General features: G+C 34.3%; 1 protein-coding gene across 35 annotated transcripts in view; it reads left to right on the top strand.

Moving 5' to 3' along the window:
* KCNMA1 (potassium calcium-activated channel subfamily M alpha 1) overlaps positions 1-27,864 on the top strand; it is a 480,013-nt gene that overhangs the window by 255,198 nt on the left and 196,951 nt on the right. For 22 of the 35 annotated variants that reach the window (XM_065068525.1, XM_065068524.1, XM_005500098.4 and 19 more), the window contains 2 exons: positions 19,989-20,082; positions 21,979-22,090. In XM_065068525.1, the coding sequence (XP_064924597.1) occupies positions 19,989-20,082; positions 21,979-22,090 (206 nt within the window). Of the gene's footprint in view, positions 1-7,685; positions 7,710-19,988; positions 20,083-21,978; positions 22,091-27,864 lie in introns of all 35 variants that reach the window. The other 13 variants (XM_065068523.1, XM_065068529.1, XM_065068532.1 and 10 more) reach the window with 1 other exon arrangement.

Raw genomic sequence — 27,864 nt, 5'->3', positions numbered from 1 at the left:
TATTCAGCTAGTGCCAAGATTTACAGTACTGTTCTGTGGTTAATGAAGTTTGGACATGATTTTCCTTGATATTCAAAAAGCTAATTCTTCTCGCTTTCCAGAGTGTCTTTTGTGGGATGTGCTAAAGAGAAAATAAAGAATATAGAGAATTACTAATAGAATAATGAATAAAATAAATTACCATGCCAAGAACTAAATGTAGCTGCATGGATTCTATTGCTACACAAAGAATTTTTAGTACTGCAGCATTAGGTGAACATACAAAAAGCAGGCTTCACATATTTTCTCCCAGGTGATATTTTTTTGTAGTTGCTTGTGATGATGTGATAAAATGATTCAAAAGCTTGCATAATTTCCTATCGAAGTAGAAGCAAAAAGCACCTCAAATTATAATACACAAGTAATTACTACCAATGGTAATTTTCAATAATAAATTTTCAAATTTCGTATCCAAAAATAAGTATCTGAATCCAATGTTTTAACTTGCCAATTTACAGAAGTACTACTGAGTACTCAGAACTGCTGCTGAATTTGGCGGGGTATGAATGTTCAGCCCACAGATCATATTGCTTTGGAGTCAAATGCCTGAACTTTACATGAGAATTTTAGTTTTCAGCGGTTCTAGTAAACATAATTGTAAATAACTTTAAATAGTGAAATTTAGTTTGAAGTTTTGTTGGCATTCTTGTTTCCTAAAAAAATTATTGTAAAAATGTTTTTCAGTTAGCTGCAACTCCTCCCCTGCTGTTATTCAACTCAGAATTTTAGGTCTGTCAGTCTGACACCTCTGTTAAAAAGCATCCTTTGGCAGTATCATTATGAAAACAGATCTACCCACACAATTTTTCATAAAGCTGCTTTACATGTAGACCAGTAGGTCTAGGATTTTGCAATAGTGATGGGGTGATGGGTGTGCTAACACTCTAATCAATAATAATCTGCAAAAGTTTGTTATATGTGGTTCATAACTTAAAGTCTGTGATCAAATGTCTTATATTAGAAAGAATACTTAAAGATCCAGCTGTTTTGTAAAGCAGAATCCTGATAAATCTTCCCTGATACAACCTATTTAATGGCTAATAATCATTGCAGTACACTTTTTTAGACAAGCAGGTGTTGAATAGAAACACGTTCTTTACAGCCATAATCAGTCAGACTAGTAAGTGTTTATTCTCATCCTTGCCACTTTATCTACTACTATGCTACACTTTCTTTTTCCAGAAATCCTGGGACACTGGTCTTCCTAGTTCTCCAGTATATATGACTTAGTTTCTTCCCGTTTGTGTCTGGAACAAGCCCTTTTGGATTAAAGGTGTTTTGAATATTTGAACAATAGTCTTTATGATATATCCAGTCAGCAATGTTGAACCATACTAAATCTAATAGAAATGCATGTTATTTCTGTGAATAAGTTGTGGTTTACAGTTTTCGCCTGTTCTTTTTCCTGAGTTTCCATAAGCCCTTGACTAGAAAAGAATTTAGAAGCTCAGCTATTGGGTTCTGAGTCATTTGCTGTGTCTTTCTTTTCTCCTTAGTATCTCTAAACTTCCAGGTTACATAGTACTCTACTTTGCCAAGTGTGTTTATGCGGATATGCTCCTTCAGGAGGATGTAAAATGATTTTACTTATTTTTTTTTTAAAAAATTCTCCTTTGCAATGTTGACCTAGAGAAAATAATTAATCTTCTGCTTTTTCTGTACCATCTTTCATGAATTAAAAATTCAATACCTCTACAGTGGTTATGCATCTTATCCCAGACACATGTTCTGTAGAGCCAAAGGTTTCTGCCCTTGCTTTAACTTAAAAGCTGCTAGTATTTGTTATGCTAATTCATTTACATGGAAACACTGATGCAAGTGTTGCAAATTGGGAATTAGTTTTTTTTTTTTTCCCAGTTTTTAGTACAAGATAAAACATAGTGTATTTTTCCCTCCAGTTTGACTTGGCAATGGAGGTGAGAGTGTGGCTAAGTACTGAACGCGAGGAAGAAAGACAGTTGTCCTGAAGGAAGCAACGATGAACAATCTGCCCTTTCGTCACAGAGACCAGTGCTCTTGACCAGGTGTAATTCATTTCAGTAGATCAAAGGCAACTGCAGTTTCCTGATCAGAAGGCAGCTAGGTCTTGCCTTCTCTTTTTGCCTTTCTTCAATTAACCTGCATGTCAATCCTTTCACCTTCTACAGATCTGAGGAAAAACAAGCTCTGCCAGGAATAATTACAAAAAGGTATAGAAGCATAGAAGCACATTACAGAGAAAATCCTGGGTAGACAGGAACTAACTGCAGTGTGGTCCTTAAATGGTGTTTATAAGAAGAATTTGGGAGACTTTTTCTTTTTTTCCTCCTTTGTGTGAAAGAAGCTGACTGGGAAAAGAGAGAGTTCAGGAAAGGAAATGTAAGTGGCTTGATGAAAGTAGGGAAAAGAGGTGAGATAAACAGCTATAGTAATCAGGCTGGTGTTAGTCTGCCCTGTATGTACAAGGATGACTACTAAGTACACTTACTGAGAACTGTTTTAGCATGATATATTAAGGCTCGTCTCAAGGCACTGTTAGTTCATGGAAAATAAACATTTTTCTCTAGACCAGCTCTCTGGCATAAACACAAATGCCTGACATGAATTGAATAAGCTTACCCACCTAGGGAAAATTTTAAACTCCTATACATTTGATATTGTAAATAAAATGCAGTGGCAATGTAATTGTTTAAATCACCCTGGTTTAATGGATATAAATTCAGTCACTGTGTAGTTCCAATGACTTACTTATGGCCATCTTCAGTCAAGTAATTTGGAAGGGTTACTCAAACTTATTAACTCAGCTACCTGGTAAAGTGAAACCCTGCCCAAAGACTTAGAGGGGTCACACAGACAGTAACAGCTATGTTAGCACACAGCTTTGCAGAATATTTCTCATATCACTTTTATTTGCTGATTTGACTTCACATTTTTCTGATGCGGTATGTATTCTGTTAAACATGTTAAGTCATGTTAAACATGACTTCCTAGGTAGGTTATTCTCATCTCTGGCAATTATTCTCTTCAGTGCACATTGTGCTTCAAAGCTAGGTAACTGATTCTGCATTTCCACTTGAATCAGCCTCTTTGATTGTCTTTCCACTTGTTTTCTTTTTAATTTTGTTTTGTTTGCCATTATTTTTCTATCTGGAGAGGCAGAAATTAGATTGCTCGCAGTAATCTTTTTAGCACATGACCTGTGATGTGGAATTTCTGCATCTCTACGTTCATATCTGCTCTTTTTAAATTATTATTATTATTATTATTTTTACCAGCTTCAGTCAGGTGTATATAATTGTAACTAATTGCTATGGCTCTAGTGTTAAATACTAGTACTTATATTGTCAAAGGATAAATTTTGTTCTTAATTTCATATTATGATTTCCACAGCCTCAGAACTGGATTGTAGATATAGAATATATAGATATTTAATTTTATAACAAATATATATGTAATTCTGTAATATAGAATTTTATTCTGATATTGTGGAATATCAGCATAAAAATTAACTCTTCATATTTTGGAAAAGCTGCTGTGGACTAAGCCTCTGTCATTTTAAATTACCTTAATAATTAAAACTTTTTAGCTTTCCATTAAACAGTTAAAATAGTTTGATATAATTTGGCAGATTCTAAACAAAGAGTAAGCATCTATTCTGAATTATGGGATGTAGAGATAACAGATAGTGACTTTCTTTGCTGGCTACTTATTTTCTAAAGCAAAAACTCCTGTGACAATGATGGTTTACAGTCATTTTTTTTTCTATTATACCATGTGATATAATGAAAATGCAATAATCGTGGTTGATGGGTGTTTTTTATGTTAAGAGTACAGGTTGCTTATTGTTGCAAATTGTTGCAAATCTTCATTTTGTCAGGCTTAAGTGCTTCTACCATAGGGAAAATACATTATCCATAGTCTGAGATTTTTTTCTTACATCATTTTATGAGTAAGCTAATTTTCAGTGAATACTAGTGAAATACCAATGAAATGATCTTTTGACTATTTTTCCTGCTAGTTTATGCTTTTTATTGAAAGTGTAGGTGTTTTGTCAAATTCCTTCTTAAAGCAATATGTACTACCTTACATAGTAAATATTTATCAGTCTCTTTGGTATAAATATTTAATTTTAAATGCAGTGAGTTTTAATGTTTTGTCTTTGTTCTTTTTCAGATTTAGGAAAATATGGATGAATGTTTAGTTATATCTTTATTGTACTTTTGTTGAATTGTGATTTTGCTTTAATAGCATATCTGGCTAGGAACAAGGAGATGAATTTGTGATGTGTCAATATGATATACATATATATAGAAAAAGGCAATTCATATACATTTCCTAGAGTATGGAATATGTAATGAATTAAATTTTTCAAAAGCACTCAAGAGCTTCAATCGTTACATTTCTTAAAAGTATCAATGTTTAGTTTTACCAAACTTAAGGGAAAAAATGACAACAGCTTTCAAATACAGTATTGTCTTCAGATTCTGGAGGCTTAGATGTACTGCAATTAAGTGAAGGCTCGGACATCAATGTGTTAGAAAGTTCTCTCTGAAGCCAGAGGGAAACATTTTTGTTGCCATAAACATCTACCTCAATACAGACAAAACCAATAAGGATAATAAAAATTAAACCTTGTTATTAATTATTAATATTAATAATGATTTCTGAATTTGTAAGATCTATGAAGCATTGAAGCAAACTATCTAGAGATCTGAAATTTTTGTTCATGCAGTTATTCAGAATAAGTTAGACAAAAAGGCTGTGAATATAACTGAGCTTTCTTTAGTGAATGGGTTGGATCAGTTCATTTTATTATATTTATGGCTGAAGATTTGTATAGTATTTTTGGTCACATTTTACAAAAGGCTCCGTCCAATGTTCTGAACTCTGCATGTGAATAGTCTAGCTGAAATCCATGCAGTACGTTAGCAGGAATATTTTCAACACTGAGAATGTAGTTTGACCCATCCTATTTCTTGGCTATTCGTCACAGTATGCCTTGAAGAAAACAGAATGCTAGAATCAGGTGCCCTGTTTTTCCCAGATTAAACTTTGCCAGTAGTTGATTTATTAGAAGGAATTTCATATTTAAGGACTGGAAGGAATTGAATTCCAGAGCAAAATATCCCAGCGATTTAGTTAAATTCAGTAGCTCTGGTCATTTAGTTTTAACAGTATAACATAGTTCATAGTGATTAGTATTTATAATTTGCAACAGACTTGTATGAACTACATAAAGTTTGTTATGGCTTATGGCAACACCAAATGGGAGAAATTTCTGTAATTTAGCTTATTAGGAAATTAATGAGTTTGATAGATTCTCTCCGGCTGAAGCAGAGAAACTTTTCTAATGTGAGGTTGCTTTGCAGCAACAATATGAAAACAGAAGACTGAATCTCTTCTTGAACATAATAATTTGATCTCCCAAGACTAGCTGTTTTTATAGCAAAAATCACTATTCATAGGACAATAAACTGTTGTCAAGATGTATAGTAAACTGTAATTTAACCTGATCTTCAGAGATTCTTAATTTTGTAGCTTCTCTCATCCTCTACTGCATTAGTAGTAGATACTGAAGATATGATTCTTCTCATTTTATGTTTTACATTGTTATGTCCATATTCAGAGTTATGAGACTATAGAACTAAGGCCAGCTCTGTGTTCTGTCTTGTCTGGAGGATGTTTCTATTGTCACTAGATGAAAAATTACCTATTATTTCATTAAGAATAACTATAAGGATTTTTTTTCTTCTTTTGTAAAATCAATGTTTGTCAAGTAAGAAAAGATAGATTATTATGTTTTCATAACAATGGGAAAGTATGCATACATAATAAGTATCATTTATGTTGTGATGCATATATATTATAGTTTATACTGTGTATACCATAATTCCCATTGTTGACTGTACAGTAGCTATTTGGATGGTACACTTTGGAAGTCTGTAAGTTCAGTTTCCAAATTTTTGGGGTCCTCATCTTCTTGCCTTAAACAGTTTACTAGGTTACTGACTTCATCAGCAGTGCTTAAATGTCTTGACTCAGTAATCTTCTTCCTAGTCAATAACATTCTCATGCACACTGCACAGTTCATAAGTGCATACCTTTCCACTCAAGAAAGTGTTCACATCTTTAGTATACAATTAATGGAACATCCTACTAACCTTGTTAAATAGTACGTAGTGGCCAAAAGTGGTTTGAGTCATGACTAAGTCTATCCCTGTGAAAAGAATTGAAGTGTTTCCTGGAAAAATAATGTGTACTTCACTATTTAAGAATAGTACAATTGGAGGTTTTATAATGGGAATATGTAGGTGTGTGTGGTGGTGGTTTGGGTTGGTTGTGTTTTTGTTGTGTTGTGTTTTTTTTTTTTTTTTTTGTTTGTTTGTTTTGTTTTGTTTTAATCTATTTCAAAAGGTGCTGGCAGGTTTTTCTGCAAATCTTCTGAGCAATTTTAAGAGGCCAGAAAATAATTTCTGCCGTCAGTTAAACTGATTTTATTTTGATTTAAGTTTCTTTACAATTTGCTAAATAAAAATATTAGTGTTTCAAAAATTTATCAGAATATAAAAACAGAGATACCAAAAGCAATTTTTCTGCAACTGGAACAATAATAGATTCTGTTAAAAACTTTATACAGTAAATGAAATTCTAGTTTTCTTGATAAAATTATTTTTGGTGTTCCCTGAATTGCTGCCCTGTGTAATTAGTTGCTATATTTTGTAACTGTGATGAAAATAGAATAACCACCTACAATTATGGGTAATTAAGAAAAATTGCTCAAAACCAGAATACCTATTGAAAAACATGGAACAAATATTTTTGTAATGGAAGACATAATATGTTATAGTGTTACAGAATCATGTGTTTTTCATCACAGGGTAGGATCTTTTAACGCAAATGTTGCATTTAAATAGATGACCTGGTCAGCTATTCATTTCTGAGCTTACTGGAAGCAGGCTGTGAGGTACAGGGCCTAATGTGCATGCCTTAAAAGAGGCTGTTATTCAGGTCACAGTTTTACATTCAGAACAACTATGAAGGTAAGGTAAAGACAATTCAGAATTACCACAATTTCTGCAAAAAACTGCTTTATTCAGCAGAAAGATGTTTCTTATTAGAGAAGCAGCAGAAGGTGGCTGAATAAATCACTCAAACCAATGCGTCCCTTATATATTACCCATATTCATTCAATCCAATACATTATGCATTCAAATCAGTGGAAGTTGTGTGGTTTAGATCCTGTGCACTGCATTGAAAAATTCATCTTTACATATCTGTGTGTTTATTATCCTTAGTTATTCATCAGTTACTGAACACTATGGACATTTTAAAATTACCCTGTATCTCATTATTTCATCCATTCATTTTTGGCAAATTACATTGAAAATTCAAGTTTACTTTGAAAGCTCCAATGAGATTATTTTGAATTAAATACCAAAATGCTTATTAAAAAGGACTGATTGGATTTCAGACTTGTTATTGTAATTTATAATTCCTCCTTCCTCTTCTTCTCTTTCTCATCCTTTTTGTGCTCCTCTACAAGCATCTTTTCCCCCAGAGTAATACTGGTGCTATGTACAGTATTTTGTTTACAGTGGTATAAACATTTTCAGCCTGTGACTTCATTACTGAAATAACTCACCTCTTTCATATCAACTCTTACCTAGGAGCCGTACAGCAGACTCATTGATGTAGGTTTTTTTCTGCATGGCAGCCCAGGCCAAGCTGTGGTTTCATTGCATGATGCAACTTCACCTTTTATTGGTTGTCAATGGGATTAATTATAATCTATTCTTGTATTGCCTGTGCATGCCAATGTGCTTACCATAATGGTGTATACACTGAATGCAGTCTAAGCATTAAGTGCATGAACTGGAATTAAAAGAACCCATAAAATTAGAAGGTTTGAGCAAATGTAAATTATACTTATCCATATCTTGAAGCTTTTATAGAATGAATAGGACATAAGATGTATCAGGTCTATATATTTGAAATTTCCAGCATGTTACAGTAGTTTATTGACTAGGTAGACAATTGCAGTGAGGGCAAGGTGTGGGGAAACAAAGAATGCACGAACTATTCTGTTGTGATAAAAGCTAAATAATGCCAGTAGTGTTCAGAAAGATAAACCTCTCCCTGCTGTCAACTTTAAAGCAGGCGACAACGAAAGGAGGTAAGATTATACATAATAATTTGTTCAAAATCAGAATTTGGGAACAATTTTGAAGTGCAAGAGGTGTTTTTTTAATAATATTAAATAGCCTACAAAAATGTATTCATTCACAAGACACCACTAAAATATATGAAGAATTGTAACACTGCTCTAAGTTTCTTTTACAAATGATAATGTGACCATCCTAGGCAACCCATTATTCATATGTTCTTAAATGTATGCAAATAACCTTTTATCAGCACAGCAGAAGATTTTATTTAATGCTGAACCTATTGTTTCCTGATAGAATGATGAAACAGCACTTAAGAAAGGGCCTTGAAATATTGTGTCTGAACACAATTTTGTAGTGCAAAAGTTGAGAATATGTTTTCAGAAGTTACATTTTGTGTTTTTTGGGGGGGTCAAAATTAATTTACTTGTTGCAAATTAATATTCAACTTAGTCAAGAAACATCAATAAACATCATTTATCCTATACATTTAATTTTGAGAACCTATAATATAAAATTTTATGATATTTTAAAAATAATTGTGAACAGATGTATATATATAAAGCCAAAATACACTCTTAGTGTGTACTTCTAAGCTGGTAACTGAAAACATGCAATATAGTCAAAACAATAACAAAGGGAAGTAATTTCCAACCGTAAAATGTATGTGGTGGCATAAAGTTCTTTCAACTGAAATCAGTGCAAAAAAGATTATTACACCAGTCTCTTTGACTTTTCAGCAGCTCAGTGTGTAAGCCTAACTACACATCCATTTTTCACTGCACAGTAGCCAGAACAAAAAGATTTTGGGTGGTATAGTGTAAGCCGTTTTGAGATGGTGTTAGGAAAAAAAAGAGGCCACTATATTTTCATTTTTAACATCATTATAATCCTTTCCTTACATTGATGTAAAGTAGTTTTATATCAGGCTTGTGATAATTGATTTAAGCAACTGCTACAGGTGTTGGCAATATCTCACTCCATTGGTTGGAGATAAAGTGACTGCTAAAAAAGGAAAGGCATAGTGTCATTAACCTGCCTAAAAAGGGCTTTGCCTTTCCCATTTAGAAAAGCCACTGTGATTGGGGCTGTCACTCAGGATTCAGGCTTGTTTTCTTGTCTGAAAAGTTGAGCTAGGAAAGAATTGAGTTTGTGGGGTTTTAAAGAATTTCTTCTTTTTTTCATTTAAACAGTTTCTATTAATTTGCAAAGTAAATTTGGTTGTTCAGTTAGCCTTTCATAGAATCAGCATTTTGGCTTAAGAATATGGTAATTTCCTCCTAGGGCAGTTCTGGGAAATTGTCAGGTCCAACAGCTGGAACAGCTGTGACATGAAAATTTCAAAGTGGGTAAATTTACTAGATTTCAGTTATATGCATGTGGAAAGTAAGCCACGGCAGAGGAATGTATGGGTAGAGAAACTCTACTTGTGCTTTACTTTAAAAGGTATGTGCAATAAAGACTTTCCAGGAGTCCAGAGAAAGTAAAAGGGGAGACTGACAGAACTGCCAAAAAAATGTTTATATATGCTGGGTGTTTGTTACCTGGATTATGCCTGCAGTTTGTCCAAGACAGTGGAATTTAAACAGATTTACTGTGATGCTCAGGATATATTCAGTGATCTCAGTTACTCTTGATGGTTGTTTTTTTACTTCAATTCACTTGTCCTTTATTTCTAGTAAAGTGGAATAATTACACAAATACAGATCTCCCTGTGATTAAAAGGACCCTTATGCTGATGGGATAGATGAGGTTAAAAGGTCTTCATGAGGAATGAGAGAGAGAACCTGAAATAATGAAAACTTGTTTAGGAGTAATATGTTTTCTAGTTTTATGCAGATTTTTTGAAGGAATGTGCATGGTTCATGTTTACAGTCACGCCCTTGTTTGAAATAAGAAACAATATATCCTGCCTGGTGTAAATGTGTATTAGGACTGCTTTCAAATTACCATTAACATAATATGGATAGCTTTTTATGGATAATGATAGATTTGGATGTACACACTAAAAAGCATGACCAAAAAAAGCTGATTCATAATGTAAGGTCAGGTTTCTTCCACTTTGCAATACTTCCTGCTGTCATTGCTCGGTTATGTTACTGACTGACATTAAGTCAAGTAGTATGCCTTAGGTTCAATTTTATTACTGCTCAATAAAAACTAGACAGTAGCCAGATATTTTTCTTGAACTATCACAGGAAGGAGGGAATTCCAGAAAAGAGGGTCAGATGAATGAACTGGAAATATTTTAACACTCCAGTTCATTTAGTACTCTTGCCATTTTCAGTTAAGATAGTTGAATTTAGACTAAATTTCATAGAACAAGATTTTTTTTTGATTACAGTATGCAAGCAAGCAAGAAACATATAGAAAGAATACTCAAAATCATCTGGAGGAATCTGTTACACATATAAAGCATAAAATTTGAGCTCAATTTTATGATGACATACAAACTAAAAATTAATAATAATCTTAGTTTGGAGTCAGGATAGGTAGAGGACATCCTTACTTTCGAATACGGTACCATTTTTTTTTCAAAGAGTGCCATCAGGTGAAGGAGCTTTTTAAAAGTTAGACAGCACTATCAACAGAATACAAGGGTAATAAAAGGCACAGAGGTGGAAGAGTAGTTGGAGTTGGAATCTGATGGTGGTCTGTTGAAAACACTGAGTTTGAGGAAAGTGGATAGCAAATGCGTAAAGCACCTTGAGGTAATTTTAAAAGACAACATCTGCAAAATAGAATCACATAAAATGGACCAAGAAGGAATGTCAGGAAGTCACTCTTCCTTCTGCTGCAAGGTAAGAGTGGCTATACATACATTCACTCACTTATTTAAGAAGTCAAAGGTTCAGAGGCCCTCTCCTGCAGAAAGAGGAAATTTTAGAAATGTCACATGTGTAGATCATTGTATTGAGATATGTGAATGCAAGGACTGTAAGTGGTCCATGTATCTCAGGCTGAAAATATTTGCCACTTTTTAGAAATCTGAGATTTGCCATTCTCCCTAAAGAACCTGTTCCAGTGTTTAACTCTGTTTTAATTGGAAAAGTTTTATGCTTATGATATACTTCTGACTAACTTGATCCATTTGTTCAGTTCAATGTGAACATGGAAAAGGGATAGTATTCTTTTTGCAGCATAGTTTGACATGTTTGAATTTTCACATCACAAATTATTTTCTGCCCTCTGGAGTAAACAGCTACAACAACTTATTACTCCTTGATACACTTCAAAAAAGAATATTAAAGAACTATTACATTGAATAATAATAGATGAGAAGTAATAGAAAAGGGTTTTATTATGAAGTAGAAATGTGCAAGATTGTCATATCTAGTAAATAGTTCATGCAGTTTAAGAGAATCTTCCTATAATACAGTCAGCATACTAGATATAACTGAAATGGCTGATTAAATGTTGTCAAAAAAGGTAATAATATGTTAGTTGAAACAGTATAGTGGTGTTTTTCTCCTTAATATGTTAGTAGTCTCACATAAAAACCTTTGATTAAAAAAGTGATCCCTGGCATTGTTGCACTATCATTCTCTTAGAATTGGTTTGTCATCAGGGAGATTGTTTTGTCAATGTAATGTAATACTATTTGCAGAAGCCAATGTTTTCAGCTTATGGTAAGCAATTAACAAATCTAATGCAATATAAAATAATATATTCTTCCTACTTACCTATGTGGCTCTCAGCAAACTTTTCAAATGCAGTTATCTTAGGTAGGATTAAGATCATAATATGGTGTCTTTTGCAAGAAAGTGCCTGCTCTGTCTTCTGTATACTACTGAAAGAACTTCAAAGAGTTATGGAGACTGACTCTGGGCCATTTAGTGATGCCTGTGTTAATATTCAGTTCCTGGTTGTTTATCTGTTCTTCCAGAATCTTCCTTTAGCTTTTGTTTGTGGAAGTCAGTAATTAAAGACGGCATATGCTGCAGGCAGTACTGAATGAACATACATCCTGATGAAATTAAGGAATATATTCTTTTCAGAGTGAGCAATTTTAAAGTGTGTATTTTCTGTATTTCCCAGCAATTCACTGTAGAAATGTCAATGAAATTTTCTTGATATCACACTTGTATACAATTTTGTATTTGGGCTGAGGAAGAAAAGAATTTGATTTTGTGATAGGCTGGCCTATGCTTTACAAGGGCAGTCTGTGAAGAACGATGATGTACTTAAAATTAATGGAAAACTTGAAAAAGAAAGATGAAAACTGGCAGTATTTTACTGAATTTTACCAAGTTGTGCTTGTTCATTTTGGTAAAATAAGTACTAGCAATGTTACTTGACTCCCCCTCTTGGTATGTTGTCAGTTGCAAATAGCTCTGTAAAAGTCAGTAGAGTTATGCCAGGCAAAATCTTGTGCATCTGAGATGGGCATCAGGAAAATATACCTTTGTTCTGCAGTTGTACCAGCTTAATGTGGCTCTTGTTTTCATACATGGATGTAAGAGAAATTAAAATTAAATGCTTCTCTTTCCCACTGGAAGTCCTTCTCTATCTCAGTTTCTGAAATGAATTAATTTTGCATTAAAACTGTAAAGTCACAGCATTTAAATAGATCTTTAAGTTTAAAACAAGCTAACATTCAAAAGGGAAAAAACAACCAACCAACAAACCACTTTTATGCCCCATTCTTTATCAGATAATTCAGAAAAGTGAAGGAATCATAAGAAAAAACAGTGTCTCTGGCTCTGATTCTTAGAAAAATCTTTACTAAATGATGCCGTTGTACCAATTTATTACTGATTGATCTGGTTTTGTTGGTGCTTATTTCTTCTGACAGTGGATTTTTTTTGAAGGAGGATGAGGCAAACTGTTCATTTTACTCCAAATTACTCTAAAGCTTGTCAAGGTTTTACAGTGTTCTTAGGAGATATTATACAAGTACTTAGTTGTAGAAAGCATCTGCAGAACAGATGAGTCATGATGTATTTTTAATTAGGTTAGAAATAGAAGGGGCAATATTCTAATCCCAGCTTGTGATCTGCCAGGCTTTAAAGAATAACAGAAGACGTTGTGATAGAAATAAAGAAAGGAGAATAAGGACAGGCACTTGCATTGTTCCCCCCTTGAGGTGCCTGATATTTATAAGGTATAGGTTAAGCAATAGTCTCTGAAATCTTGGAAGGTAGCTTTATTTCTCATTATTTGGCAGTTCATCTTTTATTTTGATCAGATTTATGTTTTGCTTATTTATTTCAAAATTGAACAAAGAGGATACTGATTGTTTGGCTGAGTGTGTTGCCTAAGGTCAGCAATGCATTTTCAAAAGGAATATGAAAGAGAAAGGTGCATATCAAAGTGAAGAAGGGAGACCACTCCACATGTAGACAAAGCAGGAATGGAGATGGAAACAAAGACAGTAAGGCAGAGTAATACAAACTAAATTCATCACATGCTGAAGTTGAGAAGTTTTTTGTGGCTGGAAAAACAAATATGGTTGAGTTAATTAAGCAAAGAAGAGTCAGAATAGAGAATAATAATAATAAAAAAGATACTTTCCAAAGTCCTAAGGAATTATGCAGGAATATTTATCTGAAGCTTTCTGAAGGAAGAGGAAGATAACATAATATGCAAGATGGAGTCCAGACGGGAGGAAGGGACAATAAAAAATGCGAGAGAGAAACAACAAAGCATGGTCAACATCTTAGCTGTGAGTGTAAAAAAGCTCCAGGATTTGACACTAAAATGTGTTGGGAGCACAAACTTCTCTGGGTATGTACATGTGTGTGCAAAGGAGAAACAGTTAGCTAAGTATGTAGAGGTAGGAGATTGAGTGGTTAAAAAGAGGATGTAAATGTATCTATATCAATGACAAGATAAGAAGATACAGGAAATTTCCACAGGACCATTCTTTGCTATCAGGGCATAACTGCCTGGAAAATTCAGTGAGAAAGGGATGGTTCCTCCTTCACTCACTAGCTCCAGGTACACAAAAGCATCTTAAAAATATCCATGACTAGGGACACAGTGATCCCATGGAGTTTCATGGATCTCAAGACTTAGGGCTGTGGCGGCAGATTACACTGTCTTGCTGTGGCAAAGTGTGTCTTCCCCTTGCCTTCGCTAAAACATTGTTTTTCTCTAGCTGGCTGCCCTCCCTTTTCGGGGAGAAAGTCAGCTTAACTCTTCCTGCATATCCTTCAGTGCTAACTGAAAATACTAATAGCAAAACTTTCCCAGTGGTGGACCATGTCACATCAAGGGAGAGTGAAGTAATTCAGAAGACATTTGCCATCAAAAAAACTAATGAGCTTATTGATGTTCTGATTGAAAAAAAGGTCTTTGAAATTGAGTAATTTTCAAAGGCATTTGCATTTAGAAGATCGGTACACATACTGCAAGAAAACACTTTTAGTTTTCTTACTGTGGGACTACCTTGGTTAATAAGTGAAAGGCATTTGAAGTGAGAAAAAAATTGTTACACTTTCTATCACTGTGAGAATGAAATCTTTGACTTTTATTCATTTTCACTGATTTATTTTAATCCTGGTATTTGTTTCACTAGAGTAACACTTGATAGGCATGCATGTTTATAATTTTTCTATATGTTCATGCCTGTTTCAGTAAAAAAGATTTTAACTGCTTATTCCCTTCTGAGCTGTCCAACTAAACCATAGTTAAAGGAGCGGAAGGTATTCTGTGTTAGATGAACTTTTACTAAAAGACATATCCGGCATTTCCCCTAGTTTCGGTTTAGTACTACATCACTGAAACACGGTTGAAAAGCCTACACGTGAACCACTTATTTTTTTTTTTTTACTGTCCTGCCTCTAGCTGTATATAATTGTAATTAGTTTTTAAAATTCACTCTCATCAATGGACATTCCTTCTGATAGGAACTGCACATTTTACTGTTTTTTATTTTTTTTTTAATTTTTTTCATATAATGCACTGTTGTGCAATCTAAGATCTGTCATGTGCAAATAAAATGAAAAACTTCCTAATTTTATGGTAGTATCAGGTGGTTGTATTTCTTTCTCAGGCATGCTATGTTTGCAACAATTATTTTTAGTTCCAACCTTTCAATTTTGCATTTTATTTACTTAATATAGGAATTAAAATACATTTTATCTCATCTCATTAATAGATTTAGCTTTTTCTCCACCATTCAGAAGGCAACATTTCTTCCACAAATTAAAACCATAAAATTGGACAATTCTCTGAATTTCTAAAAGTTTCAATAACTTCCTAAATTTCGAAAAATGTAGCAGTCATGGTACAACAGTAACATTGATACTTTCCTGAGGTTACAGAAGTAATTTTCTTTTGTGGTGATTTCTGAGTGTTCTACATATAATGTCTTCAAAACACTCGGCAAAATGTAACTAGATTAATATGTCTTAAAATTAACCTTTTGCAAATTAACCTTTTGCATTTTGATATATAGTTACACATAGATAAAAATTGCCATCCATCTTAGTTTTGCAGGCCTTGTCACTAAAAACAACAACCACCAAAACCAAAACACCCTCCCAACAACAACAACAACCACCGCCAAAAAAAACCCCAGCCCAAACAAACAAAAAACCCCCACTCATTAGGAGAGTGACATGACACATGCCAAAAATACAAGAGTCCTCTTCCTTACACAGGAAGAAGCAAGAACTGTAAATTGCATGTTGGATAGTTATTTCAAGAGCTGAATTGGGTGTGCACAACCTTTCTCATTATAGTGGGGAACATTATATGTAAAATTATCCAGCATAAGAAGAACATGGACCTGTTTGAGCAAGTCCAGAGAGGGCCATGAAGATGAGGGCTTGAGCACCTCTCCTGTGAGGACAGGCTCAGAGAGTTAGGGTGTTCAGTCTGGAGAAGAGAAGGCTTCAGGGAGCCCTTATAGCAGCCTTCCAGTACGTCAAGGGGACCTGAAATAAAGTTGGACAGGGATTTGTTACAAGGGCAGGTAGTGATAGGACAAGGGATAGTGGCTTTAAACAGAAACAGTGCAGATTTAGATTAGATATAAGGAAGAAATTCTTTACCATGAGGGTGGTGAGGCACTGGAACAGGCTGCCCAGAGAAGCTGTGGATGCCCCATCCCTGGAAGTGTTCAAGGCCAGGCAGGATGGGGCTTTGAGCAACCTAGTGTAGTGTAAGGTGTCCCTGCCCATGACAGGGGTGTTGAAATTTGATTATTTTTGAATATTCTTTCCAACACAAACCATTTAATGGTTTTTATGATGAATTATTTTGAATTGAGGTTATGAGGGTTTTGTTCATTTGTTCAGCTATGGTAAAAGTGTCATGTAAAGTGTTGGCTTCAGTATCAATTGCAAAAATGTTTATGTATGCTGGGGACATCTTTTTAAAATTTTGCCCCTAGTAGAGTAATTTTGTTCCTTCTTATGTAGTCACTATTGCTCACTGAACTAGTTTATGCCCATGATACTTGTATAAGAAAGCTTTGTAAGGGCTAGTATTGCTATAAAAATGCTGTAATAATAGAACAAGTGAATAGAGGTAATGTGAAACTGAAAAGAATAGCAGTGTTTAAAGAGCAGGAGAGGAAGAGAATCAACAGATTGTAGGCAGTGCCTGAAAAATCAAATAAAGTTCTGTCTTCACTGTGGATTAGGCAAACCAAGCCCATTGTTGATTCTCTAGATGCAATTTTTATATTAAATTGTAGCATAGTGTACACAGTTACAGCAAATGATAACTTGATATAGATGTTGACCTGAAGAAAACTGTCAGTCTCTCAAATCTAGTATTTAGTTTATTACATAAAAAGATGGCAGAGCAAAGTCCTTGATAGATGATCAGCAGGATATCCCCATGTTAAGTAAAATAAAATAGATTTTATGAGTTTTTCTTTTTGAGACATGTAGCCATGGCTACTGCAGATTTATTTCAAATTTAATGTAGCAAATTAAAGATGCTCTTTTGAAGTGCACATGAACATTGCATTTAGAGTTACATCATCAATGTAATTTTTATCCGGTTGCATTAGATCTTTTCTATCGTTGTTAGTATAATATTATTCCATTGATTTCAGTGTTGTGTCTCCTGGATTTTAGCAGTATAAATGAATGAATTCACTTACAATGAAGCACGCTTACATGGAAGACTAATAAAAGCATTTCTAACAGTCTGTTGCCTCCTTTAATGGTGAAACATTTGCTGACTCATGGGCCAAGCCATCTGATTTTAGTTTAAAAGAGGGAATATATTATTAGTCTTGGAGAACCCAGCACACTCTTATCTGGAACTGTAAGAACTATAGCACATCTGGTTTTGGGAAACTTGATGTAAATAGGCGTTTCAATTTGGCTACCTTTCTGCAGCAGGCTCAACGGTGCTGTGAAAAGATTAGTGGCCATATTTTTCTATCAGCTCAAATGTGAGCTACTGATTAAAATAAAAAGTCCAGACTAAAGAAAAGCACCAAAATATAATTGGGTAAATTTAAAATTTTTTATGATCCACTGTGTGAGTAAAAACAAGCATTTCTTTAGCCTTAGTGACACGCCTTTCTGACAAAATAATTATTTACAATGAAAAGGAAAGGACATTGTGTTTTTCTTTGAAATGGCTAACTTAGAATTTGAAAGACAGATGATCTCTGAAATGAAAGATGCTTTAAGGGATATGACTAGCAGAAAAAGTAGCTCTGGTATTAGGTAAACAGGAGTCCTAAATCACAATTTTGGTTCACTGTGATAAGTGTTTTGCAAAAAACATGAGGATGTATTATGCATTAACTAATTTGCCAGATCTTGTAGGGTTTTGTAAAGGACAACAGTATAAAATTACAGTCATTAATTGCAACCTTAACTGACCTTATCTAACAATCATGACAAGTACCAAATAACTGTGGAAAGGAAGATAATGAAGCTCTCTATCCTAGTTATAAATCTGTGCAATTCCATTAGCTTCAGTGAATTTCTGCAGCTTTTACAGGAGCCTAACCTGGAATTAAGGGTCCAAGCCTCTGTGTTGGTGCCGGGTTGGCCGTTCTGCTTCTGCTGTACTTCCAGTGATTTCTGTTGATGGAGTGCATAGTGACTCAGTGTGTAGCCTACCTTATTTGGACAAAATCCTTTGCTCTCAATAATGCCATAGAGAAAATTATCCTGTTGGGTTCTCAGATCACATCCGCTCTTTTTGTAGCTAACGCTGTATTTGTAAAGTATGAGGTGCTGTCTTCTGTCCTATATGTTAACATTTGGCTTCTCTTCCCTTCTGCCTGCTTTTGTAAATCAATTTTATTTGAATTGTAACAGAAATGTTTCACAGCTTCAATGTCTTTGTGAATAGCTTTTTAAAAAACATTTTAATATAATTTCCTATAGCACTGAACTTTCTTAAAATACAAAGCTATTGCACATTAAGGAGAATTTTGCTGTATACATTCACGCGTCTAAAGACAGGAGAGGGCATGCTGTACTTAACTTGTTTGACCTGTAATGTATACAAGGAATGGAAAATTTGGCTGCATGTGTAATGACCTAGTAGACCAAGTAATTTCCTTTATGCCTTAAATTAGGTAACTGACATTGATAACGCATAGAATCTTGCTTGTTGGGCAGTCTAGCATTATATGTGCAGAGCTACCGCTATACTAACTGGTATTACATTCACATTCAGTGATTTATTTGACCCAGGAAGAATTTCTTCTTTCCTGAAAGGATGTTTTCTAGGGTTCCAAATGATCAAGTGATATGTGTTCTAGTTTTTCACTTTATTACAGTTGTGATAAATACACGATCATTTGCAATATATGTGTGTATATATGGTGGGACATTATGTGTATATAGTATATACATCAGCATATATTGGGACATGACTTTCACTTTGGTCTGTGACTTCAACATTGTTCTGGGGCTTCACCAACCTATTTTAGAAACCTCCCAAATAAATCACTAATCATACTTGTGGGAGTTACCTCCTTCCTTAGAAAAAAGTGTATCTATAAAGTACCAGTTTGTATAGAGTATGCTTTGGACCTGTCCCACTGTTAAATAAAGCATAATACAAAAGCTAGAATTTGCAATGGCTGCCTGACACACACAAAGGTATTTTAATTAACCTGCATGCAGAAATTAACCCTTAGAGTACTGCTTCAAATTCCTCAATGTATTTTGTTAATTTTACTAGTGGACTATGCTGCTTTTATACTCAACTCGTAGTACTGTACATAAAGCACATTAAATAGCCATACACAAAAAAGAAGCAAGAAAAAGGGAAAAAACCCCAACCATTCAATTAAAAAAAAAAAAAAACAAAAAACAAACCAACCATCAAACAAACAAAACCAAAACAACAAAACAAAGAAAACCAAACAACTTCTTATAAACAAGGGATGCTACAAGACTAAGTGCCTCAGGTTGCTAATGGGTAATGTATTCCTAAGCAACTACTTTTTGGTGGTTTTTTTTTAAGGGTTTATATTACGTTGTATTAAAATCTTGTAAAATTTCACCATAGCTCTGTGCTTGTTAGTTTTGTTCCTAAAGTATCATAGGTATGTATCCCATAGAAAGAAGTCAGTTCTTTAAGGGTTAATGTGTGGTTTAAGGAATCCTGAGGTATTCTGCTTGTCATTTCTTAAAGGTATCTGCATGTTAATTCTCAGATCTTACCTGAACAGGTGAATATAAATACTATATGAATGACTAACTGAATGAATGAAAAAATTCATTTGAAATGCTTGCTTGTATCTTGTAAATGACTGGAAAACAGAAATGTGATTTCTGAATCAAGGTCTTTAATGAAATGCATTAAAAAATCACTGGAGTAGAAACTGACAATTTACTCTGATTTTTTTTTTTTTTTTTTTCTTTCAAATAGCCCAATAGAATCCTGCCAGAATTTCTACAAAGATTTCACATTACAGATCGACATGGCTTTCAATGTGTTCTTCCTACTCTACTTCGGCTTGCGTGTAAGTAGCGTGTCTTTGACAGAATAAGTCAGGGAGGGAAAATAGCTATTAGATAGGGAGAGTCTTTGGATACAGCCTGACTTTACAATGGCTGGACAAAATTAAGCTAACATTTAGGTAATAATAGTAAGCATCTAAGATCACTAAGGAGGCAGATAGTTCATAAACTAAGCCGTCTGTTCCAGAATGTTCTTATGTGGTAGAAAGTAGAAACTATTACGGCTCAGTGCTGGTCAGTCATGTGGAATCTGGTTGTCAATGGAGTGAATACTTGATCTATTCCTTTGCTGCTAGATGTGTCTTTCACAGTTGAAGGTTGAGATAACCGCTGGTAGAGCTGCTGCATTGAGTTCTGTGCACATCCACTTTGCCCGACTTGGAAAGTCCTTCCTTTTGGAAGGAAGAGAGAGTACTGTAGAGTCTACTTTGATCCTGTTGACTGAACACACTTTAGCAGTTGCAACATGTGAAACTCATTGCTAAAACGCCTTTTTTTCAGTTTTATTTTCAACCAGAAGAAATCTTTGTGTTTTCCAAAACTGCTTTGTGATGCAAAGTGAAGTACAGTGAGTGGGGATAATAAGGATTCAATTCAGATTGGTACTCCTTATCTAAGTTAAAAGGCTAATATAGGTGCAACTTCAGTTCTCAAAGAAGTCCTGCTGAACTAAACAGGAGTTCCTGAGGAAAAGGTGATACTTGGTTGTGTGGATGCAAGAATTGGATTGATAATGAATTTGCTAGTTATGTAATAATATCTTTGTTTGTTTGTTTGTTTGTATGTTTTCTGATAAATATCTCCTGTGAGGACTCATTGGCAAACTAAATATTTGAAGAAATATTTTAGAATCTCATCCTTCCCCATCTGTTCTCCCCAAAATGATATTGCAACTCAAAAATCATAAAAATATGACTGTATCTTCAGTTCTGGAAGATATTTGTGTGCATTTGTGCTCATATATATCCATTTGAAAATCTTTGTTGGCTAGCATCCAACTATGTGAGAACTCAGAAGTGAAGTCTGTAAACTGCTGATGAAGACTAAGCCCAAATTGCATGAGTTAGCACATAATCAAGCAATAGGGTCTGGCAGAGATACGGCAAGTATGGCAGTAATCCTTCTTTGAAAGTGACAGAATTATGCTAGTGCTTCTAGAAGATCATGATATCTCTTCAAGCATGGTAGGATTGCTTCTGTAATGAAATTGGCTTTTATTAACTGCTAATTACCTGAATGAATGACTGTTAAAAACTTCCATGGAAAAGTATGAGTGACCTTTACAGTCAACAGACTTTGTTTTCACTGTTGAATAACACACTTTAACCTTTTTGAAAGCCTACAGGTTGTGCACTATGGAAAGATGAAATGCTGATTAGAACATGCAGTCCTGAATTATACCTTTTAGGAGTCATCCTGGTGATTACCTCTGACAGGATGTTAAAGTGACCCTTTGTAAACTGTCATATAATTAGAAACCTGTGAACAGCAGACACATGACGATATTACTGCCAACATGTTTGGTGTGCTAGAGTAAAGGTGATACACTTTGAAATATTTTATACTCACCTACATTTTCCTAATATTACTGATACATTGTTAATAAATATGAAGAAAATGTTTTTTAGCACAGATGCTACAATTAATCATATAAATAATGTGTCTCTTTGGTTAGACCTTTCATTTTAATCTCAATGTGGTTATCGAGCAATGCACAATACAGACTTCTATCCAGTGAGACATGTTGCTTTGTTTGAACTGACCTAAACCATGAGTTACTTCTCCACTAACATTGGAGTTTAATAGTTTAGAATAGAAAATATTGCACATACTTGAAACCACCATGAGCATTAATCTGGTTCTTTCACCCCTCCCCCTCTTTTTTTTTGTTTTTTCAGTTCATAGCAGCCAATGACAAGCTATGGTTTTGGCTAGAAGTTAATTCAGTAGTAGATTTCTTCACAGTCCCTCCAGTGTTTGTGTCAGTATATTTAAACAGAAGTTGGCTTGGTAAGTAAAATAGTTTTTCCTTTAAATAGCTGTTATAAAAATACTTAAACTTTTCACATTTTGATGAAGAATTTCTTCACCTTATTGTATTGTGTAAGCAAAAGGATATTACCCAAATAGTTTTAGTAGTGAATTTGCCATTTCAGTGGACAGGTAGGTTATGTCACAAAAAGCACTTACTAAGTCCAGTTTGTTCTTGATTCATTAACATAATCTACTCTCAGTGGTGGTGAACTCCAGCTTGGAAGTACTGTGTAATGTGAGGCCATTTTTATAAAACGACGGATCTGATGTAATCATATCAGCTTACAACCTGAACACATGATCCAGACCATTCATCCAGTGGACTGGACTGCCATGAATCATTGTCAACAATGAAGTCAATAAATTTTCTTCACATTTTGATCCAGTATAGCTAAATATTAAACTGTTGAAACCACGGATTTGGAAGATTTGTTTAGACACTTTCTGGGCTTAACATTTGTGTAAGACTGCTAGGAATGCATTAGGAAAGGATATGCCACATACAAAAGGAAATACAAAATAAAGCAGAGCAGACAAAATAAGCTAAGTAAAATGAAAGTCAAAATTTGCCAGTTCTTATTCAAGGAAAACTTCCTAAAAATGGCATACTTTGTGAATGCCTTTAGACAACATGTGAAACTTCACAATTTGACAATCCATTTCTCCAGAAATACAGGCACTCATTGTCCCTAAAACCTGAAGAGTGGTCATCTTAAACGTTTCACATGGAAAGGAAAAGAAAAGAGAGGACCTTTTATAGTATTATAATATTTTCAACTTGATATAGAAGTGCAGAGATGCAAAAATTATTAATTACTATTGTATGAAAATAGATTAATAAATGTATAACCATGTTAGAGCTCATACTGTACACATCACTGGTTATTAGTATGCCAAAGAAGAAAGCAGCAAGAAAACCAGAAAATAACACTGCAGTTCCTCATGTGGTTACTGTCTTCATTACGTACTTTTGTTGTATGTAAAATGAAGTAATGCTTTTTGGAGGGAAAATGTCATATGGTTCCATATTATTACAGGAAGTCACATAAAAGCAAATAAGGTATGTAAATAAAAACCAAAGCTTATGCTTAAAATACAATTGCTGATTTCACTAGTTATAACTCAATCCCAGATTCTTCGCATCATGTGAATTAATGAGATGCATTTTCACACTTCAGTGTGATGTATCAGAGTTTCCCAGAATTTTGAAATCATTGGAGATGATTAAAGAGCAAAAACTAGAATTGCAAAACTACAAAATTTGGGAAATGAGGCAAAGAGATAATTGAGATGAGTATCTTTTGTGAAAGTGACTGCATAATTGACTGACTCATGGTGACAGAGCAATCTAATCAACAGTACCAACAGGAATAATGCCCATGGAGCAGTTTCTGCTGGATAGTTTTTACAAGATTTATGTCATTTTGTAGACAGAGTTAAGCATTGCACTTATATTTATCCATAGGTTTGAAAGGATTTCCATCTCTCTTAATTACACCAATGTAACTTTTTATTGGTTTCTTGTTTATAGTCCTACCTTACCTGTTTTCTCAAGGAATCCTCCTGAGACATTTATTCACTTGCTGAGGAACAGATTTTTTTTTTTTTTTTTTTTAATTTAGAGATCTTAGGAGTGACATATTTACAATGTTTGAGCTTTACACCTGCTTCCATGGTGTTTATTTCAAAGGGATTTTCACTTTAGCATATATCATCCTTACTGAAATAATTCACTAACTCATAAAAGTGAGTTACTGGTGTCCCTGACACAGCTGCATTTTAGATCAGCAAATTATTTTGAGATGCTGTGATGAAAAAGTTTTTAAGCAAATATACTGAAGTGTATTAATAAAGATTTCTATTCCTTTACACCTTTTAAAAAGATGCCAAAATTTCCTCTGCCCATAAAAAACTTTGGGCATACCTGTAGGTAACGCTGTGGAAGGACTGGGAATATGAGTGGAGGGGGAAGGATGAATGCAACAAATTATTTACAACTTCAGGTTAGATGCCTCCTCTTCCTTTTATATAATTTTTGTAATTGAGAGAGAGATCCTTGTGCAGAGGGTGATTCAAAACATGTAAGTTCTGGTTTCTGCACCAAGTGTCCCTGTGGAAATAGGAATTACAGGGAGGTGCCTTCTAGCAAAGGAAGTAAATAGGGAGTGCTTAATGTTAGGCAATGCAAACATCATTTAACAGGTTTGGACTTCAGTGTATCCCAAGAATTCTTTGCGTGTTTTAAGAATTTGTTACTGATTAAGCAGATTAAGTCCTTTATAAGCCTTGAATTTCAAGATCATTTAGGAGTCAAAATACAGTACATTGTCTAGAATGTATTGTGCATCAGGGTCCTTCCAGTTTATTTCACTATTGATTTACATCAGCAGCTGTGACGAGTTAATCTAAGCACTAGACAGAATGAAAATCACCGGAATTTGGCTACCTGAATTCACGATTTCACAAGAAATGTCCTGGTTTAACTAACTGATGCTGAAGAAAGTACAAACATACAGTTTAAAGAGTATTTAAAAAACTCAGACCATGCTAAATAAAAAATAAACTTTGCCTTTGGAACACTAAATGCTCATAGAAAGATGTTCAGTTTAGCAGAGGATGTGGTCTGAATGTATAATCTTTTAATGTACTCTACTGGAAAGGCAGTGTTTTTTTTCCTTATGCTAGTTCAGAAATGCCACCATTCAGCTACTATATAACTCTTGGTATGTGAGGCCTTCCACTTCCCTTGCTACTCTTCTGTGTTCAGTTGTTCATAAAATGTATTTTTGTATCTCAAAATGCTGTATATGAATTAAATTTTCAAGCAGCATTCATAAAGGATATTGTTTCAAATCTAATCTTCTACCTAAGTTCCCGTATGCAAACAAAATTCAGTATACAAGGTGGATCAGTATATGCTATTATGATATTCTATCAAACGTTTTCTAGGCATGGTAGGGTGTTCACTGTCTGATATACACCTGAAGTCACAACATCACTTTCAACCTGCAAAATATCAAATTTTTAGGTTTGATAAATTGTATAGAAGAGAATTTCCAGGGTATCGGTTTTGCTAGCATAGGATAGCATGAGAAAAAGAAGTACATGAAGAGAATATAGCTGGCACATGGAATGATCTACATATTATTGAAAGATTGGGGAAAAGTAGAGAAAGGGAAGAAAATTTTAATGAATCTATAATTCAGTGATATAGTTCACTTTGACGGTATAAAAATTTGTTTTACTTTGACTTAAAACCGTACAGATAAAAATATCAGCATGTTTTCTGATTTTCATTTGCATCTAGATCCTCTTGACATTTTTCCAGCGCTGTTTTGCAAACAGCAGCAATTGTGTCGATGCTTAAACATAATCTAAAGCTATGCTTTATAAAATCATAAATATTTCTTGCACAACACTGTACAAGAAACTTTCTGATGATGACAGAAGGACAATTTTCCACTTCAAATGTTGGCTTCTGTGGAGTGGAGAGAATCTTCCCAAGGGAAGAATGATAACAGAAGGGGTGGAGTTTCTAACTCTTGAGATTTTACAGGTAATTTTGACAATTAGTTTTAATCAAGTGATTTTAATGCATAGCTGAGTCTGGATACTGTCTTTATATCTAAGTCAAGGTAGCCCGGTAGGCCCTAAAGGTTGTTGGGTGAAAACAAAACTTTGCAATGGGAAAAATAATGCCATGGTAAAACTCTATGGTGTTTTTTAACACAAGGTCATAATGATCTGAATATCATAAATAAGTTTCAGATTCAGACCTTTATTTCCCTGCATAGCTTCCAGTCTGCTAAGTTGGGGACCCCTGCAACAGATGAACAACTTTCAGTTGTATTCAGTAATGATTTACAAACACTACACGCACCACTTAAAACTGTTATTCTATCTCCAATGGTAGGAAACGCAATTCAGATAACTGAAATGCCTTTTATTGTGTACTTGTATGCTTATGGAAAAGGAAATATTGATTTTATGGGCAGACTGTATTGGAATAAATTACCTTGATAGGATGGTATTGTTAGAGGAAGATTAAACATGTAAAATATGATCTTGGCTTCACATTTACAAGGACACGTGAATGAGGAACAATCAGCCTTAGAACTACAGTGATTTAAATAAAGCCCAATGTATGGATTTGATAGTGTCTCATATTATTGAATCACATACATTAAAGATAAAAAAGACCTATTAAACAATCCATTTTCTTTTCCAGACCATGTGCTTTCAGTTCTTCACCTACTCTACTACACAAAATTTAAAATGAGTCAAACTCTTTGATTCCTTATAGATTCTATTGTCAGGAAGACTTCTTCATTGTCCTTCTTCCCTGGCATCCCATTTAGTTTAGGCTGTTACTGAAGCTGCACTATTTTTTCAGAAAAAAATTCAAGATTTACAGCAGGGAAGAGAAGATAGATAACATGGACACATGCATAGCATAGTGAACAAATCTCTTTGTGTGGTGATTAGCATAGTTATGGAAATAGGGGATCCTTTTTTCCAGTCTTTGCTCAGATTCTGTCCAGGTTCTGTTACAGACATCTCAAGTAATTTAGGATGAGGCTTGTGGTCTCTGCTTTGAATTCCTGATCTGAGAAGACTGTTTTCAGCATGTCTGGTGGACATTCAGCTATTTTTTTGTGAGTCAGAGAATGGAATTGGTTTCCCTTTGTGGAAAGATAGAGGACTTCAGAGAAAAAAGTGTCTTATTAAGATGCTTAAACTGATGGTGTGAATGCCTCCTGGCCATCCAGTAAGTGTGCTTCAAGATGAAGCTTCAGTTACAAATCTGTCACATGAAAACAACATTTGATTCAATACCCTGCAGCCTTTTTTTGACATCTAGAGAACAGCTTAGCCTGAAACCATATTTGAACCTGCAGAGCATTTGGAAAACATATACCTTTTAATGGAACTTAGAGCAGTACCTCAGTTAGTTACACTGTCACAAAGAAGTGCTCTGGTAACTAAACTGTAGGGATACCAGTGTGGGAGAGGAATTATGAGCTGCAAAACTTTATAAACATTTACTATCTTTTTATGCATCCCCAGGTCTCAAAACTATTTCTTTCTTAGCACCTTGAAGTTGCCATGATTTGGTTTGCTAAGTATTGTGTATTTCTGCCATCTATCGGCTAAAACTTTGAATACGCATCCAAATTCTACAATATTTCTTACAAAGCTAGTATGTTTTATATAGCTTTAAAGCATTTTGTCATTTTATAGTACTTACACTATAAGTTATTTTATATATAATGGAAGCTAAATTTTGTAAAATTTCCTAGGAGAATTGTATTTTATGTATATGTTCATATACACTGCTTTTCTGTAAAGTAACATTTCTTCGTATACTTCAAATGCCTTCAAACAAGTATCAGAATAAATTTAATGAAAGTGGTTCTGAATACTCAGCCTGTTTGGTGATTCAGCAATTATATGTCATTGAATGGACTGCATCACATATGTATTAGATTGAAGACAACAATTTTCTGATTTCTTCTGGCTACTGTGATGAGTTCAGTTTTCAGACAGCATGTACATTTTCACAAGGTATCAGTTAAAGTGAAACTTCACAACAGGCTTTGATTTGTTACAATATTGATAGCAAAAGCTAACCTTGTCACAAATATGCACCAATTATTATGAATATTGTTGCATGCAAGTGCAATGCATTCACCTCTCTTCTCCACTGATGAGAAGTCAAACAAGATAGTTAAAAGACACTGGAGCAAAGA

The sequence above is a fragment of the Columba livia genome, chromosome 6, assembly GCF_036013475.1.
Source record: "Columba livia isolate bColLiv1 breed racing homer chromosome 6, bColLiv1.pat.W.v2, whole genome shotgun sequence".
Classification (NCBI taxonomy): Eukaryota; Metazoa; Chordata; class Aves; order Columbiformes; family Columbidae; genus Columba; species Columba livia.
The sequence above is the reverse complement of the archived record's forward strand: the minus strand, read 5'-3'. Positions and strand labels throughout refer to the sequence as shown.